Below are 17,397 nucleotides of genomic sequence, written 5' to 3' on the forward strand. Positions count from 1 at the left end.
TGGCATAGTAAAATGAAGTCCCTTATATCAAAGTTTGCATTTGGGAGGAAGTTTGGAGGAGGTGTATTTCCAAGCTGTGGATGTTTGAATTCATGGGTACAGAGAGCTGATTGCATGTTCATGCAGATACAGGTAGAGTGCATGTTCTGTGATTTTGTTGTCATATAATGTAATCTAATGATGGAAAAGCTTTTGAAATGAGTAGAAACCATCATTTAAGCAAACATCAAGGTAGTTTTCATTTTTTAAAAAGTGCTTATAGATAATATGACAGCAGTTGAAGAAATCATGGAGGAATAGTCTGAGTTGGGACTGGGATGAGGAATAAAGGGACAACTCAATGGAAAGTCAAGTGAGGGCAGGAGGGTCTGGGATTGGATGAGCAGAGGCCTAAGTGAAAGGAGGATCCAGCATTACTTGGTTCTGAAATAAATAAAGGTCTTGTTATTTGACTCTCCAATAAAAGGTTTCTTGAACCTTCCCACCTAATTCTGCTTTTTCTTCACAGAAGATATGTGATTTTTTAAATTATTTATTTGCTAGTCATCCTAACAGTAATATCTTGTCTTTGGAGCAGAGCCTGTTCAGGGATTTTCATTTTCTGAGAAAAGAGGAAGGAAAAGCATCTTGGATCTAATTTGGTTCTTCATCGAACACTTGTTTCAACATGTGGAGACCCAACTCATCTGGACCTGAAGCAGCACCTGGGAGCAGTGGGGCATCCTGGGGGAAAATTACACAGAAGTTCCTGAGTGTGGACCTTTATAGCTTGAACATACAACGCCAGCGCTTCAGGCAGTCCTCCTACCAAGAAGGCGAGGGACCCAGAGAGCTTTGCAGCCGCCTCCACTCTCTCTGCCGCCAGTGGCTGAAGCCAGAGCAACACACCAAGGCGGAGATGCTGGACCTGGTGATCCTGGAGCAGTTCCTGAGCATCCTGCCCCCAGAGATGGGGAGCTGGGTCCGAGAGTGTGGGGCAGAGACCTCTTCCCAGGCGGTGGCCCTGGTGGAAGGCTTCCTCCTGAGTCGGGAAGAGGACGAGAAGCAGGAAGGACAGGTGAGAGCATTCCCTCTTGGCTTCACTCACCTTGGGATTGATGGATAGATTAAGCGTACATCCTGCCTTCCTTCCAAGATGGGAGTGATGTGAGGGAGAAGCCGGACTCTGCTTCCTCGGCCTCTTTCCCCCTCTACTCTGTCCCTCCTGCTCTCACCTCCATATACACTGTAAGCTTGGTTGCTCATGTATTTAAATGATGGGAGCGGGGAGCATGGTCTTTGCTGCAAACTGGGTTGCAATCCCAGAATCCAGTTTCTGTACATTTGGGGGAAAATCCTTTTCTAATCTTTCCCTATAATATTTCTGGAACATTCTGTGCTGTCCCAGGCCCAAAATAACTGTATTGAAGTCCACCTTGATGTCCCTGAATTTGAGAAACCTCCATCAAACACCACCCAGAGCCTCCAGCAGAAGGAACTGATGCAGGAAGGAGAAGGGGCTGCAGCCTTGCATGGTAAGAAGGAACTCTTTGGGGTGTTTTGGTGTTTTTTGCTGGTGTAAGTTCCCCCTCGGGGTGATTGTAGCATATCCCCAAGCAGTTTGATATTGAGATCATGCACATGCAGGATTGTTTGGCTTTGGAATGAATATATATGTAGGCATTCAGTTGCAAAAGGTGTAATTTCATTATGATTAGCAGTTTTCTTTCTTGCAATATTTCTGCATTAGTCTAAATTTGAATAGGACTGAAAATTCAGCCCTTGAGTATCATCTCAGGTGGGACCTGAAGTTGAGATGGGCCCTGAAACTGAGCTGGAAGACAAACAGACAACTTTAATGTATTGTCGAAGGCTTCCATGGCTGAAATCACTGGGTTGTTGTAGGTTTTTTTGGGCTATATGGCCATATTCTAGAAGCATTATCTCCTGATGTTTTGCCTGCATCTATGGCAGGCATCCTTAGCTCTGAGGATGCCTGCCATAGATACAGGCAAAACGTCCGGAGAGAATGCTTCTAGAACATGGCCATATAGCCCAAAGAACGACCCAGGCAACTTTAACTTTAGGCAACTGAAATACCAAGCCCAGTACTCGTTTCAATGCAACCTATTCATAGCACTGGTTGAGATAAAATCTCCTAAACTCCAAAACATATTCCTTGGCTGGAGAATGGTCTTGTGTTCTTAGGGTCATTTCCTCATAGGTTTCTTTATAAGACTGTAATTCTCTCCTCTGAGACATGTTTACGTGATCAGCTTTCCACCCCTTGCTCTCTCTCTCTCCCAGGGACTGAAATGACGTTGTTGACGAATCTTCAATCGTTTCTTCCCCTTCGTGATGGAGTGGAACTGAATCAGGTAAGCAGAAGGATTCCTGGGAGAGGAGAAAGGGAGATGCCTGGGTGTCGTTTGTTCCAGGCTTAATCATCAAACATTTCTTGAAACAGAAAAGATTGAATGGGAGTGTCTTAAAAGTGAGTTACTGAAGGCACAATTGCAAACAGTGCCAACAAGGAGGAAAAATAAATAAATAAGCTAAGCTAAGATTTAAGAGGGATGTGTTCGAAAAATGGAAAAGTGGGGAAATCACCAAAGAATTCATACGAGTAACCAGCATAAGTAGGTCTGATAAGGTGAAGCAGAAAATGAGCTCAGGGTTGCCAGAGAGATCAAAAACAATAAAAAGCATTCTTTGGTTGTGTTAGTAGAAGAAGGAAAAAGGAGCAAAGTGGAGAAAGTGATGGGGAAAAGGTAGAATGTTGCCTCAGTCTTCTCCCAAAAGGGAATCAGTATTCAACTTGAGCAAGATGGAGCAGATGGGGCAATAGGGGAAATGCAACTCAAATAGGTAAAGAAGTCGTTCGTTCAGGAATACCTGGTCACTCTAAATGAATCCAAGTCTCCAGGGCCAGGTGAACTACATCCAAGAGCTCTGCAGGAACTCAGAAGAAATTTCAGAACCACTTGCAATAATCTTGGAGAACAGAAGAAGTATGAGCAGACTGGAGGAGACTGGGGAAGCAGCACTTGAGAAAATCTCCCCCCACCCTCCAAGGAGGAGGAGGGGAAATCAGGCCCAGTGATAAATACCTCCTGCAAGAGAGACAGAGGTCCCTTCCACACAGCAATATGACCCACAATATCAAGGCAGAAAATCTCACAATATCTGCTTTGAACTGGGTTATCTGAGTCCACATTCAGATGATGCGGGATTTTCTGCCTTGATATTCTGGGTCTTAGGGCTGTGTGGAAGGGCCCTAAGCTATCTGAGTCCATACTGCTATATATTCTAGTTCAAAGCAGATAATGTGGCATTTTACTCAGCTGTGTGGAAGGGGCAGAAGGCCTTTCCCTTTCAAATAAACAACAGGAATGTAAATCAACTTGTAATTCTTTTTCTTGATTTTCCTGATGTGAGAAGGAAATGTGTTCTTTTCCCACCAGGACCCAATCGCCTTTGAGGAAGTGGCTGTCCATTTCTCCCTGGAGGAGTGGGCTCTCCTGAATCCTGATCAGAAAGCCTTGCACGTGCAGATCATGGAGGAGATTCATGGGATGGTGGACTCTCTTGGTAAGGCTCCCACAATTATGAGGATTTTTTGGTTGTTGTAGGTTTTTTGAGCTGTATGGCCATGTTCTAGAAGCATTCTCTCCTGACGTTTCGCCTGTATCTGTGGCAGGCATACTCAGAGGTTGTGAGGTTTGTTGGAAACTAGAAAATGGAGTTTATATATCTGTGGAAAGTCTAGGGTGGGAGAAAGAACTCTTGTCTGTTGGAGATAGCTGTGAATGTTTCAGTTGGCCACCTTGATTACCATTTGATGGCCTGACGGTTTTTAGGTGTGGCTTGTTCCTGCCTAGGAGAATCCTTTGTTAAGAGATGATTAGGTGTTCCTGATTGTTTCTTGTCTGGAGTTCCCCTGTGTTTGAGTTTTGTTTTTCATTTACTGTTATAATTTTAACGTTTTTTAGTATTGGTAGGCAGATTTTGTTCATTTTCATGGTTTCCTCCTTTCTGTTGAAATTGTCCCCATGCTTGTGGATTTCAATGGCTTCTCTGTTTAGCCTGACATGGTGGTTGTGAGAGTGGTCCAGCATTTCTGTGTTCTCGAATAATATGCTGCGTCCAGGTTGGTTCATCAGGTGCTCTGGCTGACTTCTCTGGCTGAATTGGTCTGCAGTGCCTTTCGTGTTCCTTGATTCTTTCTGTGCCTTGTGTTGCATGCATGGGAAAACCAGGAGAGAAGTATTGTTGTTGTTGTTACTATGCCATGTCTCCATGCTATGCAGTCCGGAGAGTCATAGTTTTCAAAGGTCCATACCCTTCTCTTGGTGCATTTGCAGTATGGAATGAATACCCTTGCACCCACTTTAAATGTCATGGCTCCATGTGATGGAGTCCTTCTGAGGGTTATAGTTTTCCAAGGTCCATACCCTTTTCTGGGTGCATCTACACTGTGAATGAATACAGTTAGTCCTTATTTTAAATGCCATGACTCCATGAGATGGTCTTGGTAACTGCAGTTTCCCAAGGTCCATGAAGCTTCTCTGGGTGCATCTACACTGTGAAATGAATGCAGCTGGAATGTAAATACCATAGCTCCATACTATGCAGTCCTGTTAGTTATAGCTTTCCAAGGTCCACACCCTTCTCTGTGGGGGCAGCCAAGAGAGAGAGTGCATCGCCGCTTTCCTTCCCTCCTTCCCTTCCTCCCTCCTTGCTTCTGGAATTGAAGACATGTAACAGCTGACAATTCAAAGAGAATAGGGTTTTTTTTAAAACAAAGAACCGGGGGGGGGGGGGATAGTGGGAGGGGGGAATCTTTACAATGTGATGACAAACTCAAAGAATGCTAAGTACAACTGAGTAACACTGATTGATTTAACAGTGTGATAAAGGTAGGGAAATCATCTGTTTCATTTCAAAATAGAGTATGACTGAGCTCTGCTCTGCCAAGCACTCCCCTGCTTCAATGTAATGAAGTCCTTTGTTGTTTTAAGAATCATTCCACTTCTTATCTCACTTTTAAAGGCTCCTTATCACTCATGCTGAGGAATTATTGTTTCTGTCTTCTTCACAGCAGACAACTGGATGAAGAGCAATATATGCATCAAACGCAGGAAGCATTTTGGACACAATGGGGGCCTTCCTAGATGCCAGCAAACCCACAGAGAAGATGGAGATTCTGCCAGAGAAACTGTCTACAAATGCAATGTATGTGGGCAGTGCTTTACTCAAAATATGGCATTTGTGCTTCACAAGACACTCCATGCTGGAAAAACCCATCTTAAAAGGAAAGAATCAGCAAAATGTGCTGCTGATTACAAATCACCATATCTGAGCCAAGAAGAAATCTTTGAAGAAAATGAGGATTTCATAAGCCAGGAGTGTGGTAAATCTTTTCTGCAGAGTTCACACTTGATGAAACACGGGGGATTTCACACAGAAAATAAAGGGTACAAGTGCCAAAAGTGTGGGAAATGTTTTACTCAGAATACACAACTTATAGACCACTGGAGATCCCACACAGGAGGGGAACTGTACCAATGCCAAGAGTGTGGGAAATGTTTTGCTTACAATTCACACTTGGTGAGCCACAAAAGACTCCACACAGGAGAGAAGCCATACCAATGCCAGGAGTGTGGGAAATGTTTTGCTTCCAGTTCACCATTGGTGAGGCACAGAAGACTCCACACAGGAGAGAAGCCATACCAATGCCAGGAGTGTGGGAAATGTTTTACTGCCAGTTCAGACATGGTGAGGCACAAAAGTCTCCACACCGGAGATAAGCCATACCAATGTCAGGAGTGTGGGAAATGTTTTGCTGACAGTTCAAACATGGTGAGGCACAAAAGTCTCCACACCGGAGAGAAACCATACCAATGCCAGGTGTGTGGAAAATGTTTTGCTGATGTTTCAAACATGGTGAAGCACAAAAGGGTCCACACTGGAGAGAAACCATATCAATGCCAGGAGTGTGGGAAATGTTTTGCTAGCAGCTCAATCTTGGTGAGGCACAAAAGACTCCACACAGGAGAGAAGCCATACCAGTGCCAGGAGTGTGGGAAATATTTTACTGACTGTTCAGCCCTGGTTAGGCACAAAACACTCCACATAGAAGAGAAGCCATACCAATGCCAGGAGTGTGGGAAATGTTTTGCTCGCAGCTCAGTCTTGGTGAGGCACAAAAGACTCCACTCAGGAGAGAAGCCATTCAAATGCCAGGAATGTGGGAAATGCTTTGCTGACAATTCAGCCTTGGTGAGCCACAAAAGATTCCACACAGGAGAGAAGCCATACCAATGCCCGGAGTGTGGGAAATGTTTTGCTTACAGTTCACACTTTGTGAGCCACAAAAGACTCCACACAGGAGAGAAACCGTACCAATGCCAGGAGTGTGGGAAACGTTTTACTTGCAGTTCACACTTGGTGAGGCACAAAAGAGTCCACACAGGAGAGAAGCCATACCAATGCTAGGAGTGTGGGAAATGTTTTGCTCGCAGTTCACACTTGGAGAACCACCAAAAAAAAAAAAAAACTACGCACAGTAAAGAAAGGGTAAAAGTGCAGAAGAATGAGAAAGGTTGTACTCAGCCTTCATCCCTTAACAAGCACCAGAGAATACACACTGGCTAAAAAACAGATGCTAGATATGTGGGAAATGTTTTGTTTGGAGTTCATACCTTTTGAACTGTCATAGACTTTTGGAAATTACAACCTTCTTCATTCCTTCCCTAGTAATTTGTATATAATACTGTTGCTACTTATTTTATGTATGTTCTGGTATGCAGCTTTCTTTCCTTTGCTCTATATTCTTTTTCTGAGAAGTTATGGGAGGGGCTGCAGACCACATGATCAGATCTGAGATTGCTCAGATCTCAGACTCCATTTAGAACATAAAGACTATGGACTTCACCACATTAAGCTGGGAAGTGTTTGAAAGAGGAGAGGAGAGTTCAGTCTGACTCCATTTTGTAAAATAAATGGGTGTTTTCCCTACCTTTTACCACATTGGTTTACTTTTCCAGTGCACTTGGCTTTTTTAGCAGACATTAGGTCCCACCCACCATCCCTCAGTGTTTTTTTTTTCTTAAAGAAACCTCAGTTTGTCCGTTTGGGAGGCTGCCGAGGAGAGAGGAGGGAGGGAGGGAGGAAGAAAGAGGGATTCGATATTTCAGTGTCATTTCTGGCATGGGGGAAGGGGATCAAACTCTGCAACTTAGCTGTATGTGTTCTGGGAACAAAGGTGCATATACACTGAATAATACTTTCACAATCCTATACAAACAAATTACTAGGGGATTGCATAATGACAGTCAATGCTAATCAAGGTCATTGCATTATTCCCAGTTGCCTCTGATAAGTGGATGCCCCGTCTACACTGCCATATTATCTGGCTTCTGAATCCCAAAGATCTGGGTACTTGCATTATTGCATAATGGCAGTCAGGCTTTGAAGCTGCAAGGCTATTCAATGCTAATCAAAGTCACCAATTGCATTATTCCCACTTTCCTCTGATTAGTTGCATCTGTCAAGTAGGAAATTTTGGTACCACTTATGCAGGGAGGCTTATTTAACTAATTTACGATGCCATAAAACTCTCCAGCAGCGTGCAAAAGAATGAGTAAGTACTCCATCAGTGTCACAAGTGGATGGTGAGGTGACAGCTCCCCCGGTAGCTGGAATTCAAAGCATACTCTCATGAAGCTGGAAGTTAAATAGCCTCTGTGAGTCTGTCTATATATGTTGTGTATCTATGGCATTGAATGTTGGCCATGTTTATGTGCATTGTGACTGCCCTGAGTCCCCTGCAGGGTGAGAAAGGTGGAATATAAATACTGTAAATAAATAATGATGATAATAATAATTTTATTAATTTTTTGTATCAAAAGCATTGCACAAATTAGTATAAAACTGATAAAAATAGAAAAGGCACAAGCAGCTAAATATCTTTTGACCAGAAACGGGCAACAGCAACTGCATTGTCTGTAACCTCCGACAGTTCTTCCTCTGTACATGAGACAGGACATTGCGGACAAGCATACAGACACGTGTGTATAATTGTATGTAGAATTATATGTATAATTGTCTGATTAGTTGTGTATAAAATGGCATTGAATGTTTGTCACATACATATATTCTGTTAACTATCCTGAGTCCTCTTTGGGGTGAGCAGGGCAAAATATAAATACTGTAAATAAAAAAAATACTTAAATGTGGTGCCGATTCCCTTTATAATATTCCACTGGTTTTTTCGGTCTTCACTAAAAGGTTGTGTTCTAAAATTGTGAATGTTGGGTTGCTGTGAGTTTTCCAGGCTGACTGGCCATGTTCCAGAAGCATTCTCTCCTGACATTTCACCCACATCTAGGGCAGGCATCCTCAGAGATTGTGAGGTCTGTTGGAAATGAAGCAAGTGAGGTTTATATATCTGTGGCATGTCCAGGATGGGAGAAAGAACTTTTGTCTGTTGGAGGAAAGTGTAAATATTGCAACTGATCACCTTGATTAGCATTGCAAAGCTTTGCAGCTACAAGGCCTGGCTGCTTCCTGCCTGGGGGAATTCTTTCTTGGGAGGTGTTAGTTGGCTAGCTGGTCCTGATTTATTCTTCTCTGGAATTCCCATTGTTTTTTTCTTAGGGTTAATCTTTATTTACTGTTCTGATTTTGGAATTGCAACATTCCCACTTGCCTCCAGCAGACAAGAGTTTCTTTCTCCCACTCTGGACATCATTCCACAGATATATAAACCTCACTTGCCTTATTTCCAACAGACCTCACAACCTCCGAGGATGCCTGCCATAGATGTGGGTGAAATGTCAGGAGAGAATGCTTTTAGAACATGGCCATACAGCCCGGAAAACTCACAGCAACCCAGTGATCCCGGCCATGAAAGCCTTTCACAACACATTATCAATGTTTTTAATAGGAGACCCTAATGTTCATGTTTTTATTGATTTTGTTATGGTTTTATTATCTGATTGCTTTTATTGTATTGAAATTGTATTTTATGGTCTCAGCACCAATTGTAAACCGCCCCAAGTCTTCTCGTCCCCACCAATTGTTCTTGTGATGGTGGTAGGAGCGAAAGGAGGGCCTCCCTGGAAGATCTTAAAGTTTGCACCAGTTCATAGAAGGAGATGCGATTACGAAGATAGGCAGGGCCCGAACTGTTTAGGGCTTTATAGGTCATAACCTGCACCTTGAATTTGGCTTGGCAACTTATCGGCAGCCAGTGAAGCTGTTTTAAAAGGGGCGTTGTATGCTCCCTATAGTTTGCTCCAGTAAGGAGCCTGGCTGCCGCCCATTGTACCAGTTGGAGCTTCTGGGCCGTCTTCAAGGGCAGCCCCACGTAGAGCGCATTGCAATAGTCCAATCTGGATGTAACCGAAAAATCCTGCAAATCTCTTTGGAAGACAAGCGAACAAATGTCAGCATGCTAGAAGAAGCAAAGACCACCAGCATTGAAGCGATGGTCCTCCACCATCAACTTCGCTGGACCGGCCACGTTGTCCGAAAAATCCTGCAAATCTCTTTGGAAGACAATCGGACAAATGTCAGCATGCTAGAAGAAGCAAAGACCACCAGCATTGAAGTGATGGTTCTCCACCATCAACTTCGCTGGACCGGCCACGTTGTCCGAATGCCCGACCACCGTCTCCCAAAGCAGTTGCTCTACTCCAAACTCAAAAAAGGAAAATGGAATGTTGGTGGGCAGGAAAAGAGATGTCAGGTTTTACAATGTATTGTAATGTAATACAGCTGAGTCATGCACTGCTAATAGGCTTCTATTGGAAATGCTGAGTGATGCATTAACTATATAGGGAATCATTGGGGGAATGTGTTCTGGCCTAGTCCAGGTGATTGTGAATGATGTAATCCTGGGTCTGAGTTAAGTTAATGAGTTGGGAACCAATCAGAGATTGCTATGTGTAATTGTATAGAATTGTATATAAGGAAGTCATGTAGAGTGTACTCTCTCTCCATGTGCTGTGATGCTGTTCGTCGAAGGCTCTATGTAATTGATTAAAATAACCTGTCTGCTAAGACAAGATATAACCGTGTGCTGTGGTAAGTTTGTACTGTCATCTAGATTGGAGGGGAAAACAATAGTAAAACTGATAATAGCCAGGCATGTGCTCAAGTGTCTGTAAAAGAGTTCCAGAGTGACTGAAGTTTGTGGGAGCAGTTGACTGAAAATAATGTGCAGGAAGAAGCTACCGGAAAGTGCTGAAGTTGTGCAACTGATCTGCTGCTGAATTGTGAAATTAATCTCAACAAGAGATTTAAAGATGGGCTCAAAGCCAACCTTTAAAACTGGCATAGAGACCGAGAACTGGGAAGCCCTAGCCCTTGAGCACTCCTGCTGGAGGTCAGCTGTGACCAGCAGTGCTGAAGAGGCACGAATGAGGGGTGAAAGAGAGAAACGTGGCAAGAGGAAGGCGCATCAAACCAACCCTGACCGGGACCGCCTTCTACCTGGAAACCGATGCCGTCACTGTGGGAGAAGATGCAGATCAAGAATAGGGCTCCACAGTCAACTATGGCCCCTGATCCTGGAAGACTTTGTGTTGAGGCCTTGGCCTTTGTAAGCCGCATCGAGTCCTTCGGGAGATGCTAGCGGGGTACAAATAAAGTTTAATAATAATAATAATAATAATAATAATGTATTGTCGAAGGCTTTCATGGCTGGAATCACTGGGTTCTTGTAGGTTTTTTCGGGCTATAGGGCCATGTTCTAGAGGCATTTCTCCTGACGTTTTGCCTGCATCTATGGCAAGCATCCTCAGAGGTAGTGAGGTCTGTTGGAAATAGGAAAATGGGTTTATATATCTGTGGAATGACTAGGGTGGGGCAGAGAGCTCTCTGCTGAAGCTAGGTGTGAATGTTTCAGCTGACCACCTTCATTAGCATTTGAAGGCCTGCCTGAGGCTGGGAAAATGTTCTGTTGAGAGGTGTTAAGATGTGCCTGGTTGTTTCCTCTCTGCTGGCACTGCAGACTACTTCAACCAGAGAAGTCAGCCATAGCAGAGCACCTGATGAACCAGCCTGGACACAGCATATTATTTGAGAACACAGAAATGCTGGATCACTCCAACAACCACCATGTCAGACTACACAGGGAAGCCATTGAAATCCACAAGCATGTGGACAATTTCAACAGAAAGGAGGAGATCATGAAAATGAACAAAATCTGGCTACCAGTATTAAAAAACTCTAAAATCACAACAACAAAACAGCAGAGAGGAAACAACCAGGCACATCTTAACACCTCTCAACAGAACATTTTCCCAGGCTCAGCCAGGCCTTCAAATGCTAATGAAGGTGGTCAGCTGAAACATTCACACCTAGCTTCAGCAGAGAGCTCTTTGCCCCACCCCAGTCATTCCACAGATATATAAACCCTTTTTTCCTAGTTCCAACAGACCTCACTACCTCTGAGGATGCTTGCCATAGATGCAGGCGAAACGTCAGGAGAGAATGCCTCTAGAACATGGCCCTATAGCCCGAAAAAACCTACAAGAACCTAATAATAATAATAAATAATATCCTACTCAGACAATAAGGGATCGCCTAAGCCAGTGGTTCTCAACCTTTGGGTCCCCAGGTGTTTTGGCCTACAACTCCCAGAAATCCCAGCCAGTTTACCACCTCTTCGGATTTCTGGGAGTTGTAGGCCAAAACATCTGGGGGCCCACAGGTTGAGAACCACTGGCCTAAGCCCAAAAAGCACAAGATCCCCACCTAGTTCCCCACCCATGGCTTTGCTTGTCAAGCTGGTGCTTCTTCCTCATTCTCTCTCTCTCTCTCCCTTTCCCTCCCTCTTGCAGCATAGGCCTGGTCCCATGACCGGAAGTGGCTGCTGTTTACAGATGCTCATGCGCATGCGCAGTAGAGCAGCAAGGGAGGGCTGTGGCAGGAAAGGGTCACTTCCAGGTCTCCTCCTCCTCTCATTCCTCCTCTTCCTCCAGGTGAGCCTGATCCCAGTCCCTCCCCATAGGGCTGATCCTTCCTCTTCTCCCCCCAGAGGAGGCCCCTGGATTAGAGACCCATCCATTCAAGACGCAGAGAGCAGGCCTGGGCCAACTTCAGGGGGATAGCCTGGGTGGGGACTGAAGGGGAGCTCAATGGGAGCTCAATGGGAGGCCAGGTGGGCCTGGAGGCCGGAGAAGCAGAGGCCTGAATCTCAGTTCTTGTGGGTTTTTTCGGGCTATATGGCCAGGTTCCAGAGGCATTTTCTCCTGACGTTTCGCCTGCATCTATGGCAAGCATCCTCAGAGGTAGTGAGGTCTGTTGGAAGTAGGAAAAAGGGTTTATATATCTGTGGAATGACCAGGGTGAGACAAAGGGCTCTTCTCTGCTGGAGCTAGGTGTGAATGTTTCAACTGACCACCTTGATTAGCATACAATGGCCTGACTGCGCCTGGAGCAATCTTTTGTTGAGAGGTGATTACAGTGGGATTTTGGCCTGCATCAATAGGAGCATAGTGTCTAGATCTAGGGAAGTAATGCTACCCCTCTATTCTGTTTTGGTTAGACCACATCTGGAATATTGTGTCCAGTTCTGGGCACCACAATTCAAGAGAGATATTGACAAGCTGGAATGTGTCCAGAGGAGGGCGACTAAAATGATAAAAGGTCTGGAGAACAAGCCCTATGAGGAGCGGCTTAAGGAGCTGGGCATGTTTAGCCTGAAGAAGAAAAGGCTGAGAGGGGATATGATAGCCATGTATAAATATGTGAGAGGAAGCCACAGGGAGGAGGGAGCAAGCTTGTTTTCTGCTTCCTTGGAGACTAGGACGCGGAACAATGGCTTCAAACTACAAGAGAGCAGATTCCATCTGAACATGAGGAAGAACTTACTGACTGTGAAAGCCGTTGAACTCTCTGCCCCAGAGTGTGGCGGAGGCTCCTTCTTTGGAAGCTTTTAAACAGAGGCTGGATGGCCATCTGTCAGGGGTGATTTGAATGCAATATTCCTGCTTCTTGGCAGAATGGGGTTGGACTGGATGGCCCATGAGATCTCTTCCAACTCTTTGATTCTATGATTCTATGATCCTTGTTTGTTTCCTCTCTGTTGTTGTGCTGTTGCAATTTTAGAGTTTTTTAATACTGGTAGCCAGATTTTGTTCATTTTCATGGTTTCCTCCTTTCTGTTGAAATTGTCCACATGCTTGTGTATTTCAATGGCTTCTCTGTGTAGTCTGACATGGTGGTTGTGAGAGTGGTCCAGCATTTCTGTGTTCTCAAATCATATGCTGTGTCCAGGCTGGTTCATCAGGTGCTCTGCTATGGCTGATTTCTCTGGTTGAAGGAGTCTGCAGTGCCTTTCATGTTCCTTGATTCGTGTTTGGGCAATGCTGCGTTTGGTGGTCCCTATGTAATACTACCAGTATTAAAAAACTCTAAAATTGCAACAGCACAACAACAGAGAGGAAGCAGCCAGGGACATCTAATTACCTCTCAACAAAAGTTTGCCCCAGGCGCAGTCAGGCCATTGTATGCTAGTCAAGGTGGTCAGTTGAAACATTCACACCTAGCTCGAGGAGACAAGAGCCCTTTGTCTCACCCTGGTCATTCCACAGATATATAAACCCTTTTGCCTAGTTCCAACAGACCTCACTACCTCTGAAGATGCTTGCCAAAGTGCAGGTGAAACGTCAGGAGAGAATGCCTCTAGACTATGGCCATACAGCCCGAAAAAGCTTACAAGAAATCAATATATAATGTTTATTTTCTTTCACAGAGTGTATGTGATTGTCGCTTGAGAATTTTGGAGGTGAGCCCATTCAGTTGAGAGAAGAAGGAGAAAAAGCATCTTGGATACCGTTTGGTTCTTCATCAAAGAGTGGTCCCAACATGGAGAGACCCAACTTACCTGGATCTGAAGCAGGACTTGGGAGCAGTGGGGAATCCTGGGAGAGAACTATGCATAAGTTCCTGAGCGTGGACTTTTATAGCTCAGACCTACATCGCCAGAGCCTGTTGGGGGATTTCTTTCCCATGAAAGAAAAGGGAGGTCAAGCATCTTGGATACCAAACAGGGAGAGACCCAACTCACCTGGACCTGAAGCAGGCAGGGCCCCTGGGAGCAGTGGGGAATTTTGGGAAAGAGCTACACAAACGTGCCTAAATGCACACGTACAGCGCCAGCACTTCAGGCATTCCTCCTTCCGAGAAGGTGAGGGTCCCAGAGAGGTTTGCAGCCGCCTCCACTCTCTCTGCCGCCAGTGGCTGAAGCCAGAGCAACACACCAAGGCGGAGATGCTGGACCTGGTGATCCTGGAGCAGTTCCTGAGCATCCTGCCCCCAGAGATGGGGAGCTGGGTCCGAGAGTGTGGGGCGGAGACCTCTTCCCAGGCGGTGGCCCTGGCGGAAGGCTTCCTCCTGAGTCGGGCAGAGGACGAGAAGCAGGAAGGACAGGTGAGAGCATTTCCTCTTGGCTTCACTCACTTTGGGACTGATGGATAGATTAAATGTACATCCTACCTTCCTTCCAAGATGGGACCAATGTGTAGGAGAAGCCGGACTCTGCTCCCTCGACCTCTTTTTCCAACCTGCTTTGCCCCTCTTGCTGTCACCTCCATATCCACTGTAAGCTTGGTTGTTGCTGTACTCAAATTTGTTGACCCCAGCTATCACATTGAAAATTATGGAAGGGCAAGTATGGAGGGGGAGCTGCCCTGGGTCCCTTTGGGAGAGAGGAAGGGTTACAAATAATTTTTATTTTGTTTATTTCTTTACCCTATTTTGATCCTGCCTTTCTCTACCCCAAAGGGGACTCAAGGTGGCTTTATATACTCAATGCCTTTGGACAATTTGCATTTACTATTCCGTGCCTTTGGACAACATATACAGTGTTCCCTCGCTATTTGTGGTTCGCTTTCTGCGGACGCGCTGTTTTGCGGGGAAGAAGGAGGGGGAAAAGGAGGAGAAGGGCTTGCTTCCTTTCCTTCCTTCCCCAAGCAAGCAGGGAAGAAGGAGGGGGAAGAGGAAGAGGAGGGCTTGCTTACTTTCCTTCCTTCCCCAGGCTAGGAGATGGGGAAAAAGAAGCATCCCTACTTCACTGATTTTCACTTATCACAGGTGGTCCTGGAACATAGCACCCATGATAAGTGAGGGAACACTGTAGTTAAAATACATTTAAGTTAAAAGTTAAAATTAAAATGACAGCACATTAAAACATATAAAAACATTGCATTCACTATTAAAATCACTAAATCCACAATCGTAATCTGGGGCCGTTCCAACAATCATTGCACATATTCCGTAGCTGTTGTTGCACTATAGTTAATCTCCAAAGGCTTGATCCCAAAGCCAGGTTTTTAACTTTCCTTCTGAAGGCCAGGAGGGAGGGAGTTTCACAGCTGAGGGGCCACTACTGAGAAGGCCCTGTCTCTCATCCCCACCACCTGCACCTTCAAAGGAGGCAGGACCGAGAGCAGGGTCTCCCCAGACGATCTTAATCTCCGAAGTGGTTCATAGGAGGAGATACATCCCTCTTCCTGTGAAATTTTATTATTATGGCACTTGTTTCAAACTAGATTGGAATCTCAGAATCAGTTTCTGCACATTTGGAAAAATGCTTTTCTAATCTGTCTCCATATTACTTCTGGAATACTCTGTGCTCTTTCAGGCCCAAAATAACTGCATTGAAGTCCAGCCTGATGTTTCTGCATCAGAAAAATCTCACTCAGACACCACCCAGAGCCTCCAGCAGAAGGAGCCGAACCAGGAAGAAGGTGGGGCTGCAGCTTTGCAGGGTAAGAAGGAACCCTTCTGGGAGTGTTGGTGTTTTATGTCAGTGAACATTCCCCTTCATGGGATGATAGCACATCCACTATCAATTTGAGGCTGAGACTGTTTGAAATTGAAACTGTGACTATGCATTGAATTGGTTTGAATGGGTTTTAACTGTGAATTTTAAAATACTGTTTTTGTTTAATTCAATTTTAACATGTAAATAAAAATTTAAAAATGTGTGCTAATGCTTTTATGTTAAGTTGCTTTGAGTCCCCTTTGGGAGAAATAGAGCAGGGTATAAATACTTAAGCGATCCCTCGTAGCCCAAGTATGATGGTCCTGCAAGTGTAGTGTCTTGGCGGTGGGTCCATAGGTGGCTGTGGAGCCCTATTCTTGATACGCATGTTCTCCCACAGTTAGGACATCGGTTTCCAGGTGGAAGGCAGTCCCAGTCAGGGTTGGCTTGACATGCCTTCCTCTTGGCATGTTTCTCCCTTTCACCCTCCATTCGTGCCTCTTCAAATTCTGCAGCACTGCTGGTCACAGCTGAACTCCAGTTAGAGCGCCCAAGAACCAGGGCTTCCCAGTTCTAGGTGTCTTTGCCACAGTTTTTAAGGTTAGCTTTAAGCCCATCTTAAAGTCTCTTTTCCTGTCCATCAACATTTTGTTTTCCATTCTTGAGTTGGGAGTATAGTAACTGCTTTGGGAGACAGTGATCGGACATTCAGACAATGTGGCCAGTCCAGTGGAGTTGATGGCATAGGAGCATCGTTTCAGTTCTGGTGGTCCTTGCTTCTTCCAGCATGCTGACATTTGTCTGCCTAAGAGATTTGCAGGATTTTTGGCAGGCAGTGCTGATGGAATCGTTCCAGGAGTTGAGTGTGATGTCTATAGACAGTCCATGTTTCACAGGTGTATAACAGGGTTGGGATGACAACATGCACCTTGGTTTCCCTATGGATGTCCCGGTCCTCGAACACTCTTTGCCAATGCCAGAAATACAGCTAAATGGTGTAACATTTGGCATGTATATATGCTTCTTGGTTGATTGGTTTGTGCCACAAAGACTCCTACATGCCTCAATGGCTATAAACCAAACTTGGCACACATACCCGTTATCATCCACCTCTCCACAAAACTCAACAAGTGCTGGTTTTGACCTACAAAACCCTATACGGTTCCGGCCCAGCGTATCTGTCCAAACGCATCTCCTTCTACGTCCTGCCTCGGAGTTTAAGATCTTCTGGGGAGGCACTGCTCTTGGCCCCACCTCTATCACAAGTGAGATTGGTGGGGATAAGGAGCAGGGCCTTCTCGGTGGTGGCCCCTCACCTGTGGAACTCACTCCCCGGGGAAATTAGGTCATCGTCATCCCTCCTCTCCTTTAGAAGTAAATTAAAAACCTGGATTTGGGACCAGGCCTTCGGGTAATCTGGCGGATAGGTAAGGCACAAGCGACGACCAGAATTGTTGGATAGGACAATGTGGAATTTGAATTTATGGACTCTGAGATGATAAACGCTGAGCACTAGATTGTTTTTAGGGACTGTGATATTTAATGGATTGTTTTAATTGTTTTAATTGTCTGATTGTTTAATTACTGTTTATATGTTTTATTTCTTTTACCTCGTTGTTGTGCCGGCATCGAATTGT

At 45.0% G+C, this 17,397-nt stretch overlaps 3 protein-coding genes across 3 annotated transcripts in view; 2 read left to right on the forward strand and 1 right to left on the reverse strand.

The window, feature by feature from the left end:
* LOC132765774 (zinc finger protein 850-like) overlaps positions 1-17,397 on the reverse strand; it is a 1,095,673-nt gene that overhangs the window by 924,071 nt on the left and 154,205 nt on the right. The gene's annotated exons all lie outside the window — the stretch shown is intronic.
* LOC132765772 (zinc finger protein 431-like) lies at positions 573-8,215 on the forward strand. The gene is made up of 5 exons (XM_067465250.1): positions 573-1,057; positions 1,388-1,514; positions 2,287-2,357; positions 3,444-3,570; positions 5,081-8,215. Exons 1-5 carry the CDS (start codon positions 668-670, stop codon positions 6,475-6,477), a joined length of 2,112 nt encoding a protein of 703 aa, XP_067321351.1. The 5' UTR covers positions 573-667; the 3' UTR covers positions 6,478-8,215.
* The window catches only part of LOC132765771 (zinc finger protein 585A-like), a 47,787-nt gene continuing 42,285 nt past the window's right edge, over positions 11,896-17,397 (forward strand). Inside the window, exons 1-3 of the mRNA XM_067465599.1 lie at positions 11,896-11,972; positions 13,748-14,424; positions 15,638-15,764. Coding sequence (XP_067321700.1) covers positions 13,861-14,424; positions 15,638-15,764 — 691 coding nt within the window. The 5' untranslated portion in view covers positions 11,896-11,972; positions 13,748-13,860. The remainder of the gene's footprint in view (positions 11,973-13,747; positions 14,425-15,637; positions 15,765-17,397) is intronic.

This window comes from Anolis sagrei, chromosome 2 (assembly GCF_037176765.1).
Source record: "Anolis sagrei isolate rAnoSag1 chromosome 2, rAnoSag1.mat, whole genome shotgun sequence".
Lineage (NCBI taxonomy): Eukaryota > Metazoa > Chordata > Lepidosauria > Squamata > Dactyloidae > Anolis > Anolis sagrei.